Source organism: Pipistrellus kuhlii, unplaced genomic scaffold (assembly GCF_014108245.1).
Source record: "Pipistrellus kuhlii isolate mPipKuh1 unplaced genomic scaffold, mPipKuh1.p scaffold_m20_p_5, whole genome shotgun sequence".
Taxonomy (NCBI): domain Eukaryota; kingdom Metazoa; phylum Chordata; class Mammalia; order Chiroptera; family Vespertilionidae; genus Pipistrellus; species Pipistrellus kuhlii.
The window spans coordinates 61,973,381-61,992,878 of NW_023425551.1; the positions used below are offsets into that span (position 1 = coordinate 61,973,381).

The 19,498-nt window shown below is 36.2% G+C and overlaps 1 protein-coding gene across 4 annotated transcripts in view; it reads left to right on the plus strand.

The window, feature by feature from the left end:
- KHDRBS2 (KH RNA binding domain containing, signal transduction associated 2) overlaps window positions 1-19,001 on the plus strand; it is a 461,654-nt gene extending 442,653 nt beyond the window's left edge. For 2 of the 4 annotated variants that reach the window (XM_045572975.1, XM_036415134.2), the window contains one exon: window positions 14,422-15,267. In XM_045572975.1, the coding sequence (XP_045428931.1) occupies window positions 14,422-14,519 (98 nt within the window). In that variant the 3' untranslated portion in view covers window positions 14,520-15,267. Of the gene's footprint in view, window positions 1-14,421; window positions 15,268-16,565; window positions 16,627-18,824 lie in introns of those variants that run through there. The other 2 variants (XR_006740033.1, XR_006740034.1) reach the window with 2 other exon arrangements.
- The last annotated feature ends 497 nt before the right edge of the window (window positions 19,002-19,498 follow it).

Sequence of the window (19,498 nt, forward strand, 5' to 3'; positions counted from 1 at the left end):
TCTTCTCGGAGAAAAGAGTGTTTATTAAAATGTATTTAATGTGTGAACTGAAGAGCCAATTATGTACCCATTCTTCAGTAGCGTTTTGGATGACAGCTGTGTGGAACCAAGGAGGATAATATTAATACACTGTCTTGAAATCAATGAAAGCAAAAAGAATTTTTGTGTCATATTCTAGAACATTTGAGTGCCTCACTTCAAGTCAATTGCAGAACATGAATGTACTAATTTTGTGTTTGAGAAATTGGAATGATTATCCTCCCGGTGTGAAAATAAGCCCTACGTTAGTTAATATGTAAAACAGCAAAGAAAAATGAAGCTAACTGGCCATCATGCTAGCCACGTGACTCCAGAACAAAGCCTGTTTTCAATAGTAAATAGAAATACAAATTTGAGGACGGGTGCTTTTACAAAGGAAGCTGAGTTTTCTTAATACGGGAAAGATTTTATCAGTCATTTTAAAAACGAATACAATTTTTTTTAGAATTTATAAACATTGAAGTTGTTATATGATTAGCTATTGCTTATCATATAACAATACTATGAACAAATACTATGATTTATTCTATTTAAATTTTAATATAGGTTGTTGAATTTTACTTTTAGCTGAAAGACTTATGATATTGCATTTTTAAATTCAGTTGTAAAATTAACTTAAAATTTTTAATTTTCTGTTTCTTATTATTGCAGAGATTTCCATGAGGTGGATATCCAATCCAACTTGTCTTGATAATAGATTATGTTGCCAAGGCAAAGAACTATCTAAAAGAGCAATGTACCATTACACTACTTCATTGCTTGCATTGCTAATTCTATTAACTGTTTCAATTATGTTTTGAATTGTGCACTCCTAAAATCAGCAATTTCAGGCAAAACTGGACCTACTTGTCAGTATTCTAAATCAGAGGTATTTTTACCTTAATTAGACATTTAAGAATCACCTGGTGAATATTGAAAAAATACCAAGGTCCAAACATACATATATATATATATATATACACATACACACACACACACACACACACACACACACACACACACACACACACACCTACATTTAGGTAATAGAAATAGAATTCAGTCCCTTTTTGAACAACTGTGTATTAGACAGTTAAATCTCAGACTTGACTTTGTCTAAAATGTACCCAATGGATACAAGTCCACAGAAAAACTCTCATGTCATGTTGAGACAATAAAACTAGCCACAGGAATGTTTATTTTTATCACTTTCTTTCCTGCTGAGTTCATGATACAATCATTTTAACTGAGTGGGGAGGGAGAGTTGAGAGACCTATTGTCAGAATCTTGGGGTGAACAAATATGTATGAAAAATATATTCAACATGGTATAGATTTATATTTAGAATGTTGAAAAAAGGAACTGGTTTTAAAACACAAAATACAGAATATAAAATACAAAGCTAGGAAATCATTTTCTTGCCCACTTGGAAATATACAAGCTATGAAAGTATATATCCAGGAGATATGCCTCCTTAGGAAGTCTTCACATAATTTCCAGTGTTTGAGGAAATTTTGTGTTTATTGAAAGAGATCATAGATTTTTAAAAAGGACACATTGTTTGAAATAAATATAATACACTTAATTTATCATATATGTCATTATTTATTGATTGAGTCCATAGGAACTGCTGAAACTGTGCCAGTTGAAAATATAACTATTATTTTTGATGATTTATAATCAATGTGTTTTTGTATTAAACAAATGATTTAATCATACTGGTACCTTGTCAAGACTCTAGCTCAGTGGTAACAAGATATGCCAGTAAAAACCAAAACAAAACCTAGACTACATAGGTCAGTTTCTCTGGAGAAAGTTCTCAGAAGGCTCTTTATACTCAGAGGAGTGCAGGCCGTAGACAGATAGTCCAGGAGGCTTTGGGCATTTGGATGTTCTGTCAGAGATAGGTCCTGTCATGGGCAAAGAGCTAAGATTCGGGCTGCTGAGAAGAGAGAGGAGAGCAAACAAAAGAGACTGAGTGAGATGATGTTTTATAAGTTAAGGGCACGTTTCTGCACAGAACTACCTTCACATTTGGGAGACCTCTGGCCACCCTTCCTTCTAACCAGCTGCCTACAAATTTGGCAGTTCCTACTCCCCCATCAGGTTTGATAATTTGCCAGAACAACCCATGTAATTAAGTAAAGTGCTATACTACAAATCGCAGTTTCATTGAAGCAAAAGGATAGGAAGCAGAACCAGGCTGAGGGAGAGAGAAAAGACAAGGTCTGGAGAGTGAAGCTTTTGAAAATTTCAGGGCTGCATTATTCTCCAGGCAGCCTGATGTTTAACAACAAAGTATTGCCAACTAGGGAAACCCATTGAAGCCTCAGTGTTCAGAATGTTTTTATGGTTTCATAGTGTAGGGACGATAGACTGAACCATCTCAATATTCATCCTCCTCCTCTTCACAGGTTAGGCTAATATCACATGGCCAAAGCCCACCCCCTAATCTCATGGTTGGTCTTTCTGGCAGGACCAGCGCCCATCCTGAGTTATCTCATCTGTATCAACTATCAGGTGTGGTCAGAGGGATCCACCATGGATCCAGGCGCTATAGGGTTTAGAAGTCAACTCACAGTAGTCAGGGACAAAGGCTAGCCAAGATATTTTGTGACACAAGTGGTAAGATGAGAGCACCAACCTACTAAAGATGACATAAGCCGAAACCGGTTTGGCTCAGTGGATAGAGCGTCGGCTTGGGGACTGAAGGGTCCCGGGTTCCATTCCGGTCAAGGGCATGTACCTTGGTTGCGGGCATATCCCCAGTAGGGGGTGTGCAAGAGGCAGCTGATTGATGACTCTCTCTCATCGATGTTTCTAACTCTCCATCTCTCTTCCTTCCTCTCTGTAAAAAAATCAATAAAATATATTTAAAAAAAAAAAAAAAAAGTTGAAAGGTGACATAAGCACATTGGGACAAAATCCCAGAGATTTAGAGCTCATCAAACAGCCAGTTTAACATTAAAGCCTGATTTTTTTTTATACCTCCCATGGTGTTGGTCTGAGAAAACAGTGGGCTCATATCTGTTCTCAAATATAGAAAGGAGGGATTTAGGGAGAGTAAGACAATCAAATAACTACAAATGCATTCTCTTCATTTGTGAAGCTATGTCACCAAGCCTGCCTTCTCCAGTGAATTAAAGACATTATTGGAATTCTTTGAGAAGGGAGTTATTATTTTATACCACCATTTTTATTCCTTCTTCCATTATTTCTCATGAATTCAGTGGCTGAATTCTGTAGGCTTTTCATTGATTCTGGATTTTATTTGGCAATAATAAAACTAGTTTTTAAATCAAGCAGACAAGTTTCTTTGTTATATCCAATTATTATTTACTTTTTTTCCCCTGTACCTTCCATTTTGGAAATTCTTTCTCTAGCTGGCATCTCTGTCTCCTTTTTACTTAGATGAGATCTTAATTCCAGTCTAAGACGACAGATATTTAAATTTGAGAACCACTGGCCTGCATTACTCGACAGCTTGAAGATATTATATAGCAGAGTTAAGAACAAAATATAAGTTTGAATTTTAAGTATATATGTCAGTCATTAATACATGGTAATTAGAAATTAAATGGTTCAAATTGAGTCAGTTTATTATGAAATATGATAATCTGTAAAATGTGTAAGGTAAGGATTAAAACTGAGTAAGCAATTAAAAAATACCACCATCACCAAAGGGAAGGAGTCTTATACTAATCACAATATATTTTTCTTACAGTGATTTTTAACATTCCAAATCAAGGTAACCTCACCTGGGAAGCTAATAAAAATCACCCATTGAAAGTTGGAATGCCATTCTTCATGTAATTTTTTTTACCCTCCTGGAGTTCATAATTAGAAACAGCAGTAATTCAAACAATTTGGCTTAACACTGAAGATCAAATTGTAAACCATACTATGATCTGGAAATTAGGTATATGCAAGAAGTAAACTTATTGATATTAAACAAGAGTAAGTAGATAAATGGAGATGGGTTAAGAAAAATGACTCTAAGATTCCCATACCAAAACTAAAAAAGAAACTGGGTTTAATTCTTAGGTTAAAAATTCAAGCCATGGCCACAGACTCACATCACACTAAACCAAAGTAAAGTTAATAGAGAAATACCAAGCATCAATTATTTAGTCCATGGGTGTATTTCAGAATTTTAGCCTCAAATATTTCAATAATTTTCCTCATATTATTCATATATTTGTCAACTGTCTATTTGAAGTTACCCATTTATCTTTGCAATATGTAGCACATTTTAAATATTTATATCTGTTGTTTATGTAAAGTTTGAACTTTGGAGTTAGTTGTTATTTATTTCACTAGTGGCCCGGTGCACGAAATTTGTGCACGGAGGGGTGGTTCCCTCAGCCCAGCTGCACCCTCTCAATTGGGGACCCCTTGGGAGATGTTCAACTGCCAGTTTAGGCCTGCTCCTATAGGGATCGAGCCTAAACCAGCATTCGGAGATCCCTCTTGCAATCTGGATCACTGGCACCTAACCACTCACCTGCCTGCCTGCCTGATTCCCCTAACTGCCTGTTTGCCTGCCTAATTGCCCCAACCCCTCTGCCTGCTTGCCTGATCACCCCTAACTGCCTCTGCCTGCCTGATCAACCCTAACTGCCCTCCCCTGCTGGACTGATATTGCCCCCAACTGCTCTCCCCTGCCAGCCTGCTCTAGACCCCAACTGCCCTCCCCTGTTGGCCTGATATTGCCCCCAATTGCTCTCCCCTGCCAGCCTGCTCTAGACCCCAACTGCCCTCCCCTTCAGGCCTGATCTCACCTCCAACTGCCCTCCCTCCGCTGCTGGCCTGATTTCACCCCCAACTGCCTTTCCCTCCCACCTAATTTGGTTCTAATTGGTCGGTTTCTATGCCAGTCAGCGTCAAAAGCTCTGCCTCAGAGGCAGCCATTGGTTTCTCAGAATTGACCCAGATTTGGTTCTGATTGGTCGGTTTCTATGCCAGTCAGCGTCTCTGGGCCTATCAACAGGGCCTGATCAGAAAGGCAGGGCTGATCAGCAAACCTGTTGGAGGCTTGTAGAGAAATGGAGGCAGGGCTGCTGGCCAGACTGGGACAGAAAGAGAGAGGGAAGTGGTGATCCAAACCTGCCACAAAGGCAATGGATCAGTCCCTGCTTTTCTCTTCAGGCCTCTCTCTGGCCCTGAATCACAGCCCCCTCAGCAGTCAGTGCTGGGGCACCGTGTCTGTAGCAGAAGCAAACTGACTTCCGGTTGGTTGAGCCTCAGTTATTACTGGATGTTATGACCCAGGGTTTTTAATATATTAGGATGGTTAAAATGACCAAATGGAGCCGAAACCGGTTTGGCTCAATGGATAGAGCCTCGGCTTGGGGACTGAAAGGTCCCGGGTTCGATTCCGGTCAAGGGCATGTACCTTGGTTGCAGGCATATCCCCAGTAGGGGATGTGCAAGAGGCAGCTGATCGATGACTCTCATCGATGTTTCTAACTCTCTATTTCTCTCCCTTCCTCTCTGTACAAAATCAAAAGCCACTTATGGATTTCACATAGAGACTTTTTCAAAGATTAAGTAGTTGTGGCTGCTTTTGAAGAGAATTTTAGTATTTAGGACAACTTCCCCAATAGCAAGAGATGCTCCTCTTCAAAAGCTCCAAAAAACCCAGCCCTTCTCTAGTTTATAAGATCCATACCAGAAATCATTATCTTTCTTAAGATTTATCAAGAAAGCTAATCCATAAACATTTACTAGTTGTTAAGGAAAATATAATTTTTTTGGCATATTAAATAAAGTGTGCATTTGAAAAATTTAATGGGTATCTTAAATGGGTTTGTTCTCCTGGTTCCATCTCCTAATTGACTCTAAGTCTATTTCTTCGAAAAGAATAACATGACTTTCCTTTTGAGAAATATATTTTAAAATTTTAACTTTACCAACAACACTCCTTGTATTTCCAGACCCAATAATTTTTTAATGAATATGACAAAATACTTGTACTTTAAGAGATCATTGTAGTCATCAACTTCAATTGTCTAGAATGAAGTCAACGGTCAGCTCAAGCTAAGCCTAGTATGGAATTTCTTGCTAAGGGATTTGGGTTTGATCTTGAATGTGCTATATGAGCAATTGAACAGGCCTAATCAATTGTCCTTGGTAAAGTACCTCTAGCTCAAAGGTAGAGAAGAGTAGAGAGCATATATACCCGCACATACACAAACATATACACATACACATATACACAGTATGGAATATATATAAAACATATACCAATTAAATATATAGTAGTAATAATATACAATGTCATATATTTTATAAGTATATATTTAATAGTACATATAATTTATTACATAATATGTTATCATCTATTTTATAGTTTAAAATATAAGTATTTTATATTGTTGTATTTTATAACTGGAAAATATACGCAATAATAATTTTATATATCTATATGCTATAGCATGGATAAAGTCATGGAAGACCCAAAAGATAACTAGGTAGCTAGCTTTCTGAGTGAATATAATAATGGTTTGCATCAATTGCCAATGATAAACTTGAGAAGAGTATTAGGCAGTATGGAGAAAAAGGTTAAGTTTAGTTTCAAAAAGTTGACTTTGAGACACCTGAAGAGTTGTCTCACAGACAGTTTGATATGCATGTCAGAAGCTCAGAATGTTTTGTGACAATTAAAATGTATCATCAGTATTTAGAATAAGAGCCTTGCATAGGGGTTGTTCAAAAAAGAAGAGGCTGAACTAGAATTCAAATGCAGCCCTGGGGATAAGACTCTTAGGACTCCCATTCAAAGTGAGTGATCCATCTGAGGGAAGCCTGGGGTTTCTATTATGGGTACAAAATAGAAATGTAAGTTACTTAAACATAAGTAATGTATTCAATAAACATTTACCAGGTGTCTGTCATGTGCATCATAAGATTCTATAGTTGAGAATGTTTAGAAAGTTCTAGTCCTTTATTATTCTCAAAGTGGATTATCCCAAGTGTTACTTTTTTTTTTAACAGGATACATCTAATTAAAAATCTGAAACAGTGATAAAAGCTGTAGATGCTTTCCATAGACTGATTGAATTTCCTGAGAGCATTAACCAATGGTGAACTAAAGTTAACTCTTCTTGGAACATAATTCACTATGTTCATCTGTCAAAACAGATGCCGGTCATATATTTCACCTTCAGTATTTTTTTTCCTTTACCATTTGCATCTTAAAACAATAAATTCAATGATTATAAATAGTGGCCATACAAATTGTGTGGATGAAATAGTTGAACCATTAATATCTTTAAATGCTCAGAGCAGAGCAGATGATCCTTCCATTCACTTTGAGTGAATGAACACCTAGATTTGCTCATTAACAAATTCAATTCATGCAGCCCACATTTTTGTCAACAACATTAAAGCTACAATCTCACTCAGTCAGCTAATTAAGTGTTTGTTGTTGAAATCACCAATTAGTATATAAACCAAGAGGAGTGAAATAAAATTAAGTCCTATTTTTAGGAAAGGAAGGGAAAGGGTAAAGAAGGGGCAGTCAGGAAATTTTAGATGAAAGGGATGGTGGAAAGATGTTAAAAAGATGCTAAGACAGTTATAGATAAAAATTCTGAGTGATAGCCTGGCCACTGTGTGGCTCAGTTGACATAGGAACCAGAAGGTCACATTGCCCCGGTTTCAGGCTAGATCTCCAGTAGAGGGTATGCAGGAAGCAGCCAATAGATGATTCTCTGTCATTGATATTTCTATCTCTTTCTCTCTCTTCCTCTCCCTGATATCAATAAAAACATTTTAAAAATTCTGAGTTTTAGTTTCCTTATCTTAAAAAGGAAGGCAACAGCCAGGACTGGTTTGGCTCAGTGGATAGAGTGTCGGCCTGCGGACTGAAAGGTCCCGGGTTCGATTCTGGGCAAGGGCATGTACCGTGGTTGCTGGCACATCTCCAGTAGGGGGTGTGCAAGAGGCAGCTGATCGATGACTCCCTCTCATTGATGTTTCTAACTCTCTATCCCTCTCTCTTTCTCTCTGTAAAAAAAAATCAATAAAAATATATTTTAAAAAAATAAGGAAGGCAACATTAGCGCATATCTTGCAGGAAAATTGTATTTGCTGATAATATACAATACATAAAATGCCTAACACTGCACTTCACCTTTAGTTTTAATAGGATTGGTAGTTTAAAATTACATAAAGAAAATAGATGTTATTATATGAATTACAACAATAAAGTATCTATAACATATTTTCTTTGGGAATAAATAACCATAAAACAAGTATATATTTGAAACATGTTTTCACAAAGAATTATACTCTTCAGAAAGTTCAGAAACTTAACTGAGACCAACCAACTGGTCTCAATGGCTTAGAGTCAGTATGAATTTTCATCAGCCTTGTTGTAATACTCTTTAATGACTGAAAAACCAAAACACTGGCAGCCAGTAGTACTGGAGTTTAACTTAGGCTTCCTACTTTACTTGTGGTTTTTGTATATTGCTTTATAATGCACCAAAAATAAACAGCATGTGTGTTTTCAAGGGCTTTTTGAGATTATTTTTCAGATCTTAGAAATATAAAGAACTAGCCATGTTGGTCTAGCAAAGTGTGAACACAGAGCTGTGCTCTCAGGAATCACCATGAGTCCTACATCCTTTCTGAACTGATCTTTAAAAGTTAATTTACTCAGAAGGTGGCATTTTAAACCTACTTTCAGAAAGATAAGCATTAAAAGTTTACTTTCCAGGTATTTAATGCCAACTTTTCCTCAAATGGCTCCTTGTTCCTATACTGTGTTTTCCCCCTATTAATCCCACATTTATAGTATCTCTGGAGCAATCAGAGAATACAGTTTTGCAACATTAAAAACCAGATTTTTCTTTCCAACTCTGCATGCTCCCCAAAGTAACTTGGTCCCATAGCAGGAATGAGCACACTTTGAGAAATGCACACCTCTTAATAGGCCTGGTTCTGCTGATGGCAGAGTACTTGAGGGCAGACACTTTTAAGTCACCAGAGTAACATTTAATGCACCAGAAGAGTAACCTGAGTAATTTGCACCTCTTTATCAAAAGAAAATGCTCCTCAGTGGTGCTTATTAGCATGTAATGGAGATGCACTCTGAGGCATTCTATAAAACTTGACTCAACTGGGTAAAAGAAATTGTGTGTTATAAAACCAGAGATGGAGTAATTTTTAAAAGAAATATTGCTATATTTCAAATGTATGCAACACTATAATCTAATTGCTAACAATGTGTTTCTGAATAAGAGTCATGTTTTACTTATTTTTCATAACTGATTTTAAAATTCTGATTTATTTAGTAATAGCATTTTATTGATGTGTACCTCACAAATATTTATGGTGTTCTTACCACATGTCTGCCACCTTTAAAAGTCTCTTCTCTCGTAGATCTTAAAGTTCAGTTTAAAAATCAAGGCCAGATGATACAAAATAATTAATGCAGAAAAGTTTTTAAAGAAAATGAATTCTTGCCCAGTGTAGCTTAGTTGATTGAGTCATCCGATGCACCAAAGGGTTGCTGGTTCGATTCCTGCTCAGAGCACATGCCCAGGTTGTGGGGGCCTGATCCCCAGTAGGGAACCTGCGGGAAGCAGCAGATCCATGTTTCTCTCTAACATCAATGTTTTCTTTTTCCTCTCTAAAATTAATAAAAAATAATTTTTAAAAAATAAAATGAGTAATCTTAAATAGTTTAATTGCATCTGAATTCATATTTGCTCAAAAAATTACTTCTTAGAGATGAATAAATGCTAGATTTCAGTCCAAGTTCAATTGAATGATGGAAATTAGTAGCTGCTTACTCCAGACTTTCCCCAGCATTTTCTTCAAATATCAATTATAATTGTGTTGTAATCTATTAAATTTCATGTTAGCTTTGTCCTGTGATCTCCTTGAGGCTCCTTAAACTCTCTTCTTAAGCAGGCCTAAGTACAACAACTGGCATATTGGAGATCTTTTATAAATAATAAAGAAATAAAGTTTATTTTATAAATGCTTTCTTTGTCCCCTTTCCTTATTTCATATACAAATGGTACATTAAAACCTGAATTAGGAAGTCTAGAAATGGTGGGAATTTGATCAAGGCACTTAAGCTCCATTTCTCATATCCTAATTTGCTATTTCCAGATCCACAATTCTGTAAACCATTCCAGTAATTTAAACTATGCAGACAGTTATTTTTCACCTTCTTGAAGTAATAACTTATTTGCTCAATTTACATGCATAGTCTAGCCAGTGCTTCTCATCTTACAATGATCCTGATATTGAGAGCATTTACTTCCTTGATTGTTTTCCAGGAGGACAAAGAAAGTTTATCTCTAAATTTCATTGTCTGCAATGATTTTTCTTTTAACTGACATCCTAGAATATGTCATGGGAATACATACAATTGGCCAGGACTCCAAAATTTGCATGTAGCCCTAAAATATTTTAAATCTACTTCATCTGCTAAATAGGAGAACCCAAAGATAGACAGACAGATTCTAAGTGCATTCCTAGTTCTTTATAACTTCAAATTTTAGAGAATTCCCACTATGAGAACCTTATAAAATTTCTCTCCTTGTGTGTGGATTTTTCCCATGTGCAGCATTCCATGATGAACTCAAATTAATATTCCTTTAGATTTCTAAGAATCATTTATATCTCTAATACTTATAGGGTGGGCAAAAAGTAGATTTACAGTTGTGAGAATAGAAGAGCTTATTCTTGTATTATTATTATTTATTAATGTTGTATTATTTGCTAGATGAACAACTGTAAACCTACTTTTGCCTCACCCTGTACAGTGAAGAAATACAAGAGTTTCTGGTGAGCTGTGAGTGCCAATGACACACTACATGATGACAAAGGAAAAACATCCAGTACAGATCACAGACCATACATTCACTGAGACAAGCTAGCTTGTATTACTATATGATAATATGAGTGTCTATATTGTGTATAAACACCATGATATTAGAAAAATATAGACCATGGAAATTGGAACAAATAAAATATTTTCCTGATCTCAATTCCTATTATTGAGAACATGTAAACAGTGAACCCAAGACCTGAATTAAGTTAAATAAATCCTTGATTTCCTCTACTAATAGTAAAGAATCTCTAAAACTCACTTTGCCTGGGTAGAAATGCATTTTGGCTGACTATCTGGTTATAATTTCAGTAGACTTCTAGTACTTCCCCTCTTCCTAGCCTTTTCAAGGAGGAAAGAGCATAGTATTAATTTCCATAGAGAAAACTATAGAAGACCACACTTTTGTGCAATGAAACATTTTTACACCATTTTATAATCGGATTTCACTATGACTGTTTCACTAAATCCAGCAGTGAATACTTTTGGTACATAGCTAATTAGTCCTTGAGTAAGAAGTCTCACTTCAACTTATATCTAAGATTTCCAGTTTTAGAGCTTTTAAAATTTGTGCAGAATTTCTTCAGCTTAGTTATTACTGTTTTCAAGGTTGTCATTGGAAGCTCTTTCTACCTTAGTTCCTAAAGGTAATCATTCATTCATACAATCTTCATTGCATTCAAGCCCTATTAGGCACTGTATATTTTCCATGCATTTGGCTTATAGCTGCGAACAGTGACACTTGTCATTTCAATCTTGGTCAACAGTTGAGAAGTGAAAAGTTTTAGTCCATCAATTAGGTGTCTAGAGTTTTAAAAGTCAAGTAAAGCCACATCAATTAGTTCATGTTAAACATGTTCTGCAACAAGTCCCCAAGATGATGCCAGTTTAAAAGTTCCAACAGATCTGGGGGTGGATGTGGCCGGTATTGCTGTCACTCTGCTCAAGGTTGTTTTGCTATTTTGCAGAACCTACCAAGAACATAGAGCATCTGAAAAAGGATCCCAAACTTCCATAACCTGGGGAAACTTACAATCTATCTTAACTCTGCTCCTAAATCCTAATGACTGCAACCTTGGGATTTCTAACAGTGGTTCTCAATCTTTCTAATGCCACGACCCTTTTAATACAGTTCCTCATGTTGTGGTCGCCTAAGACCATCGGAAAACACAGATGATTACATTATGATTCATAACAGTAGCAAAATTACAGCTATGAAGTAGCAACAGAAATAATTTTATAGTTGGGGGTCACCACAACATGAGGAACTGTATTAAAGGGTCGTGGCATTAGAAAGGTTGAGAACCACTGACCTAGAACAAATAAGGCAAATAGTGGTACATCACCTTTGTTAAAATTAATAACAAAATAGGTAAGACTTTACCACTGGAGGACATATTATTGGTTATTCATAGACAAAGTCTAAAACTTTTATTTCATAAAGCTAAGAAGGCACTTATGACCTTGTAAGCAAAAATTCATTTTCCATTCTAATACATCAGAGAAAGTTTTATTTAATTCCAGTCAAGTACATACATAAAATGCTTCTCTGAAATGTCTCCGTTGAGAAGTTCTGGCAGCTTGGAGTCCAGTCCTCCCTCAGGAAATCACAGCTCAAAGACCAACACCCACAACCTTCCACCAAAAAAAGGCAACAGGATCCAGAACAGAGTCAGTAAACCTTTTCTGCAAAAACCCAAACTGTAGCTAATTTAGGCTTTGCAGGCAGTGTGGTCTGCGTCACATTCACTCAGCGCTGCCTTTGTAGAGTGAAGCCAGCTTAGATCACATTAGTAAATAATCAGGCCTGTGTTCCAGTAAAACCTGATGTATAAAAATAGGCAGCTGACCAGATTTTGCTCACAGGCCAGTTTGCCTGACCTAGGTGTTCTGTGTTCTGAGTAAGGGTGACGTTTCTCTTATTTACTTAGATTCTCACTTCTATTTTACTCCCTGTCACATATTGAATTAAACATAGCATGAATCTTAGTGAAAGACATAATGTTTCATTTATCATCAGATATCATTTGTAATAAAGATTTCTTGGTGAAGGATATATTTACAAACCTGTGTTTGCCTATTTAAATGCTATTTATTTCTACACTGATACACTTTTGATTATTTTTCTATATTGTAGATAGTTATCCAATGTATAGTGAGTGCAAATTACATTTTTCTTACTGTTTTTTTCTAGAGATATTCTCAGGGTACTTGAACTATCTGAGGGTATATACCCCATATCAGTTTGTCTCAGCCTGCCATTTATGATATTGCCATTACCACCATCTTTTGTATCAACCATTAATGTCAACCATCTCTTTAAAGTAATCCTTTTTCTTATGTTTATACTTCCTCCCACCATAGTACCATGTATCAAGTCTGCTCTCTACTCAAAAAGTGAATTCTGTTCAAAAGACCCAGATAAGTTAGTTTCTGGCATCACATAAGTCACCACAAGCCCAATATTAAGTCTTTGGCCCTTTGATGGAGTCATATTTCTCATAGGTGGGCATCAACATTACAAATGCTATTTTCCACAATGCTCAAAAGCTTAGTTGCTTGTTTTTTACATGTTGGCTAGGTTCCAAAACATTGAGGTTTCTAAAAGTCTGATGAAGTGGTAAATAAGTTGTTTTCTAGAGTATTAATACCTCTTTATCTTCTAACTTCTTCATTTGGAAAAAAAATTAATATGAAATTTTTTTTAACCAATTTTGCTCCTTAAAATTTACTCTTCTTCATACCCTGATTATTTCTGATTTTGTCTAGAACAGTGGTCGGCAAACTGCAGCTCTTTAGCCTTTTCAGTGTGGCTCTTCCACAAAATACCACGTGTGGGTGCGAATGTACAGTGCGATTGAAACTTCGTGGCCCATGTGCAGAAGTTGGTTTTCAGCTCTCAAAAGAAATTTCAATTGTTGTACTGTTGATATTTGGCTCTGTTGCCTAATGAGTTTGCCGACCACTGGTCTAGAACAGTTTTGCACTAAGGACCTTAACCCAACCCTATAAAAATTATCTAGGGAAGCATTTTTTTAAAAGTACCAAACCCTGGCCACACCCTGTAGAGTTTTCTAGTCATTTGGTTAGGGATATATTAGTCATTTTCTGTTTTGTTTTAAGCTCCCAGGTGATTCTCAAGTTAACCAAGGCCTAAGAACTACCAGTTTTCTAAGCCTGATTTCTTTTAGGAGTCTTTATAAAGGATTAAATATGATACTTCTCTTTCTACTTTGTGGTATAGAAACTTAATACAATAAATGTGAAGTTACTGAAGAAGTTCAACTTTCTCCCTTTGAAAAAGTGCCCTACAAGTTTAATTCCAAGTGGCTGCATTTCAAAATATATACCCTTTTTGGATTAACTCACTATGATGGGGTCATATTTCTCTTTTGGGGGCATAAACATTACAAACGCTATTTTCCATAATAAGGCTTGAGCTGTCGGTGTTGAGATCTTGCATTCTCTTTTCTCGGGTTGACTCTTGTGTCTTAAACATGTTTGATACCTGTGAAACCACGTGAATGTTACTGTTTTTCTCTTGTTCATAGCCCCAGAAGAATGGGCCACCACCCGCTCCAGCCTGAAGGCACCACCATCAAGGTCAGCCAGAGGGGTATACAGGGACCACCCCTATGGTAGATATTGAAGGTCCTCCTCACCTGTGACCTCACCTCAAAGACAATTCATAGCCTCTGGTCTCCACATAAACAGCAACAAGACAAGTAATAGTCTTTTTTTTTTTTTTTTTCCTATTATAGGGATAACTCCTTTATGATTACTACCATATATTTCTTGTATTTCCTCTATACTGTTGGTGTGACATTGACATTAGTATTAATTTTTAAAGTGGACTAAAAGAGACATTGGCAAGCATTCTCTACAAACCATTCAGTAGGATGATATTCTCTTGGTTGTTTTTCATTGTTGTGTGTAATCTTTTTTTTCTTTTTTTCTTTTCTTTTTCTTTTTCTTTATTCTTTTAAGAAACAGCATGAATCTGTTGACAGATTTTGAATCTCAATCAACTAGCAGAAACTTTGTTTAGGGTTGCTAAAAGACTGTAACATGATTTTTGAAGTGGCTGATAATAAAGTTGTAGATAAGATGTTTTAACCTGTCTTTTAATATCTGTTAGTTAGATGAAGATGTTCGATATTAAGTTTGTAAATTTAATTTTAAATGCTGTTTTAATGGGGTTGAAAAAAAGCAGCTACTGTATGTATGTAGCCAACTGAATTTGTTCAGTGTTTTAACCTGTATTTGTTAAAAAAGAAAAACACACACACACACACATAAAGTTCCATGTGTAAGCTTCTCTAAATAGGAAACCACAATTTGTCAAATATGTTTGCCATAATTTGTCAATAAAGCTGAAAACTTTTGTAAAAACTAAATTTGGAATTACTTGTTTTCTAGCTTTAAATGTCTGCTTTATTTCTTCTTCAAGAGATGCCTAAAATGTTTTCTATTTAAAATTTACAAAAATGAACCCAAGCCTGTTTTAAGATATTTGTGTAATACTTAAAAATGTATTAATAACTTATATGGTTGTTAAATAATTTAAAAGTTAACAAACTAAACTGTTACATGAATCATGGTTAGTAAACACTAATGTATAACTTGTTAATGGAGAAAAATGGATTTAGAATAATAAATGGATTTTAAACTATCCTCTAAGCTTTATCTTGCTAAACACAAATTCTGATTGACTTGTTTGCATTAGCATGTCTCTCGTGAGAAAGAGTAATGGAGTATAAAGAGGTAAGATTACCACTTACCACTGTCTAAATGCCTAGTTCTTCAACCTTTGAGTTTCCCCGCACATTAAATATCCCATCCAACATGTAAGCATTGCGTAGATTCACTTTATTGTTTTCACTCAAAGGAGTGCGTGGACTTCATTTGCGTAGTTTATAACAATTTGTTTTTGACAAACAAATCATCAGTGTCACTGGCCAGTTGTTGCTATTCAACCTCAAAAACTTTATTTGTAATTTTCAGTGCTAAATATCACCGCCCTTGAAGGCAGTTTAGAGGGCTGATATTTCTTTTGAGACTATCAGACTTGATGGCTGATGATTATTAAGGAAATATGTCGCAGGACTCAAAGGATGACTAAACGTTAAACAGGTAACACTAATAGTAACTCTGTAATTTTGCCTATGTAACAGTAATGTTAAATATTCTCAGTTATTAAGTTCCTGATAGTTAAAAAAGTAAACCTACAAAAACATAACAAATAGGTCTATAGGTTATTAAAACAACTAATTAACATTAACTAGAGGCATCAAAATTATTTTACAATATATAACCCTCAAGGTAATAAACAGAACTAAAATTAATAATAATAGTAATGCAACTCTTGCTAACATCAAACGTAAGCTAAATTTTGATGGAAAAACAAAACAAAAAGAAAGTGAAAGACTTGATGGTAGGGATGAATGCCAAAACTGTTAATCTTTTAAATACAGTTTTTTTGTTTATGGTGGCTTTTGTCGATGTGATTGGTTTACTTTTTTGCTGCTAACCAGCTTAGGCATATTGATGTTCAGTTTTTGCAGCTGGAGTTGCATGCTAATAGTTTTATGAAGTGTGTGTCTGTCATCAATTAAAATTGTAAATATTTGCCTTTCACTAAATGCTCTTGAGTTATATTTAATTTTCTTTTTTTTATTCTTTCTCACTATTTCAGGTATTCACCAGCAAAGAGCACATAATTGAATAGCAGAAGTGATGGACTAGGAAAAATAGAGGTAAGCTTAATTTTTATCATCTCTGAAATAGATCATCTTTACCAACATGAAGCTATAGCTCTGAACTACAACACTAAATGCCACGTGGTAAAAAATTGAAAAGATTTATATTGTTGTCAAGGAACTGAGTTATTTTTATCTCCCTTGAAATAAAGTGACATACCTTAGTGTTTACCTGGCAAGACTTTCTAAGCTTATCCGGAAGCTTATTAAATGAAACATGAATTAGTAGCTAATATTCAGTCCTTTTCTTTGCTGTGAACTACCACATATTACCTCCTCTAAACTTTATAAATAAAGAATATTAAAATTTTTACTCTTCAGATATAAGAGAAGAAAATTACAATTATTGGCTGAGGTGCAGGGATGGGAAAGGGGACTCCATAACAAACCCTTGCCAATGAAGATAAAATTTATTAACATTAACATTTATTTAGTAAGATAAAATAACTAAACCTACTATCATTTCCCCCATTTATCCCACTGGATTTATCAATAAAGTTGTTTCTCCTCTGTCATTCTAGTTTGATTCACAGTACTTACTGCATACAAACACTATTGGAAATTGAGACTTGATTTATGTACACAAGGAATTGGAAACTTGAGGCAAAAACCTCCCACTGAAAACAATGCAAGGGCACATGTGAACTCCACAGACGGACCTGACATACAGAGTACTGAAATGGCCTTGCTATGATATTTGAAAAAGGGTAAACTACAAGTCTTCTCCTCTGGGGCTTGGTTCTCTTTTTACTACACAAATATCCAAATATCCACAATCAGTGCAGCCTTAAACAAGAAATGAGAGAGTGCAGAGTTTTCTTATGACTGGAGGTAGGGCAGAGGCAGGAAGCATGGCATGAAAGAGGTAGCCTGTTCATTCATGGATGAGGAAGAGAGAGCCACTGGTGAAGGGAGTAGGTTGTGGTAGTTTGTGACACAAAAAGTTCAGCAAGTGAGAGGGGCCCTGAGGACAAGACTCATGAAGGCAGCGTGAAGGCAAGCCTGGAGCGATGGAGTTCAGTCAGGTCATGGTTGTCCCTGAGCAGTGTGCTAAATTGTTTGGATTTCATTGGAAAAATAAAAGAAGGATGATGTAGGTTTGAAGTAAAGAATCAGAATTATCCCTGTAAGAAAATTTATCCCAAGTAACCAAGGCAAACCTCACATTTAGTCCATTTTGTAATTACTAATGCTTCTTCATCTGAGAGAGCTTCCCCAAAATTCAAATTTGTGAAAACAACTATGTAAAACCGTATTGCTTCAGTTAAGTGCCTTTGTTAAGCTGCACAATCAAAAAGCAGTTACAGAAAATATATTTTTGAAATTTTATTTATCAGTAGCATTCCACATCTGACTTAACCCTCAAAAAAAGGTTATGGGCTCCAGCTGGTTTGGCTCAGTGGGTAGAGCATCGGCCTGTGGACTGAGGGGTCCCAGGTTCAATTCTGGTCAAGACCACGTGCCTGGGTCATGGGCTCAATCAGTGTGCAGCCAATCAGTGATTCTCTCTCATCATTGATGTTTCTATCTCTCTTTCCCCCTCCCTTTCTCTCTGAAATATACAGTTACTGCTTTTATAAACCAAGGGAATAAATAATCACTAATCCAGTTATCCTGCATATTCATCTCCTTTGATCCTTTCCAGTCATTGAAAAAGAAACCAGTCAGAGTTCGTTACTCTTTTGATATATTAATCATTATGTTTTGTTGTTGCATCATAAATCTGTGACTTGTTCACCAATCAACTCAGGATATGGCTATCACAGCAGAAACATGGGTGCTAAACAGAAGAGAATATTCTTGTCTGTAAAGCTCAAAAACAATGATTTGTGAGAAAGGGAATTTTAGGTTTCAAAAGCATGCATTTTTAGTAGGTTTTAAGTAGGACAGAAAGTTGTGTTAACTGTAGATGGAAAGGACTCCCAGCCATTAATTAATTAACTAACTCCTACCCATGCACTACCGCACATCTGCAAGATAAATGTTGTATACCGGGTTGAGAAGAAAGCTTAAGTGGCTGCAATAATGAAGGTATTAGTGTAAGATGTTAGTGTGGCCTCAAGGATGAGGTCTGCACACTACGTCAGTTATCCAATAAAAACCTGAGATAGTTTTGGAACACAAAGGGGACCTGTGTCTAAAGAGGCTGGGGAGGCAGCAAGCGTCACGGAGCTCCCCACATCCGTGTGGACCAGGTGCAATCCTGCAGATGAATGTTTCCTTAGAATGTTTCTCCTTGCTGGCAAGACTGAATGAAGCAGGCGTGGCCAAGAGAACCACACACAGTCACCTCTGCAGGTAGGCAGGGGGGGCCCCGGAGCCTTGGTATGAGCCATCCCTGACCAGGGGTATCAGTGGATACAACCTGAGAAGGTAAGAAAATCAGCTGCTCCCTGCCACCAACACCTCCAAAACTTAAATACAGTCAGAAATAAAAGAGGAGAAACATAAATGTCTGAGTTAACGGGAAATCCTGACCAAAATTCATCTGAACTGGCTGAGATTATTTTTCTCCACTTGGCATTATGGCAATTTGAGAATGAAATTAAGTTCACGTTTAGAAAAATATAATTTTATATGCATTGCAGTCATTTATTGCATTACTTGTCTGACTCTTAAAATAATCAGAAATAAATATAGCAGGTTTCCCTGGCAACAGAGAATGAGAATTTCCCTAAGTTAGTGGCCTCTCAGCCAAAACCAGATAGTCCTCGCTGGTGTCGCTCAATGGATAGAGCGTCAGTAATGCAGACTGAAGCGTCCCGGTTCAATTCTGGTTAATTCTCGGTTGCATGCTTAATATGAGGCCTTGGTCAGAACCCTGCAGGAGGTAACCAATCGATGTGTCTCTCTAACATGGATGTTTCTT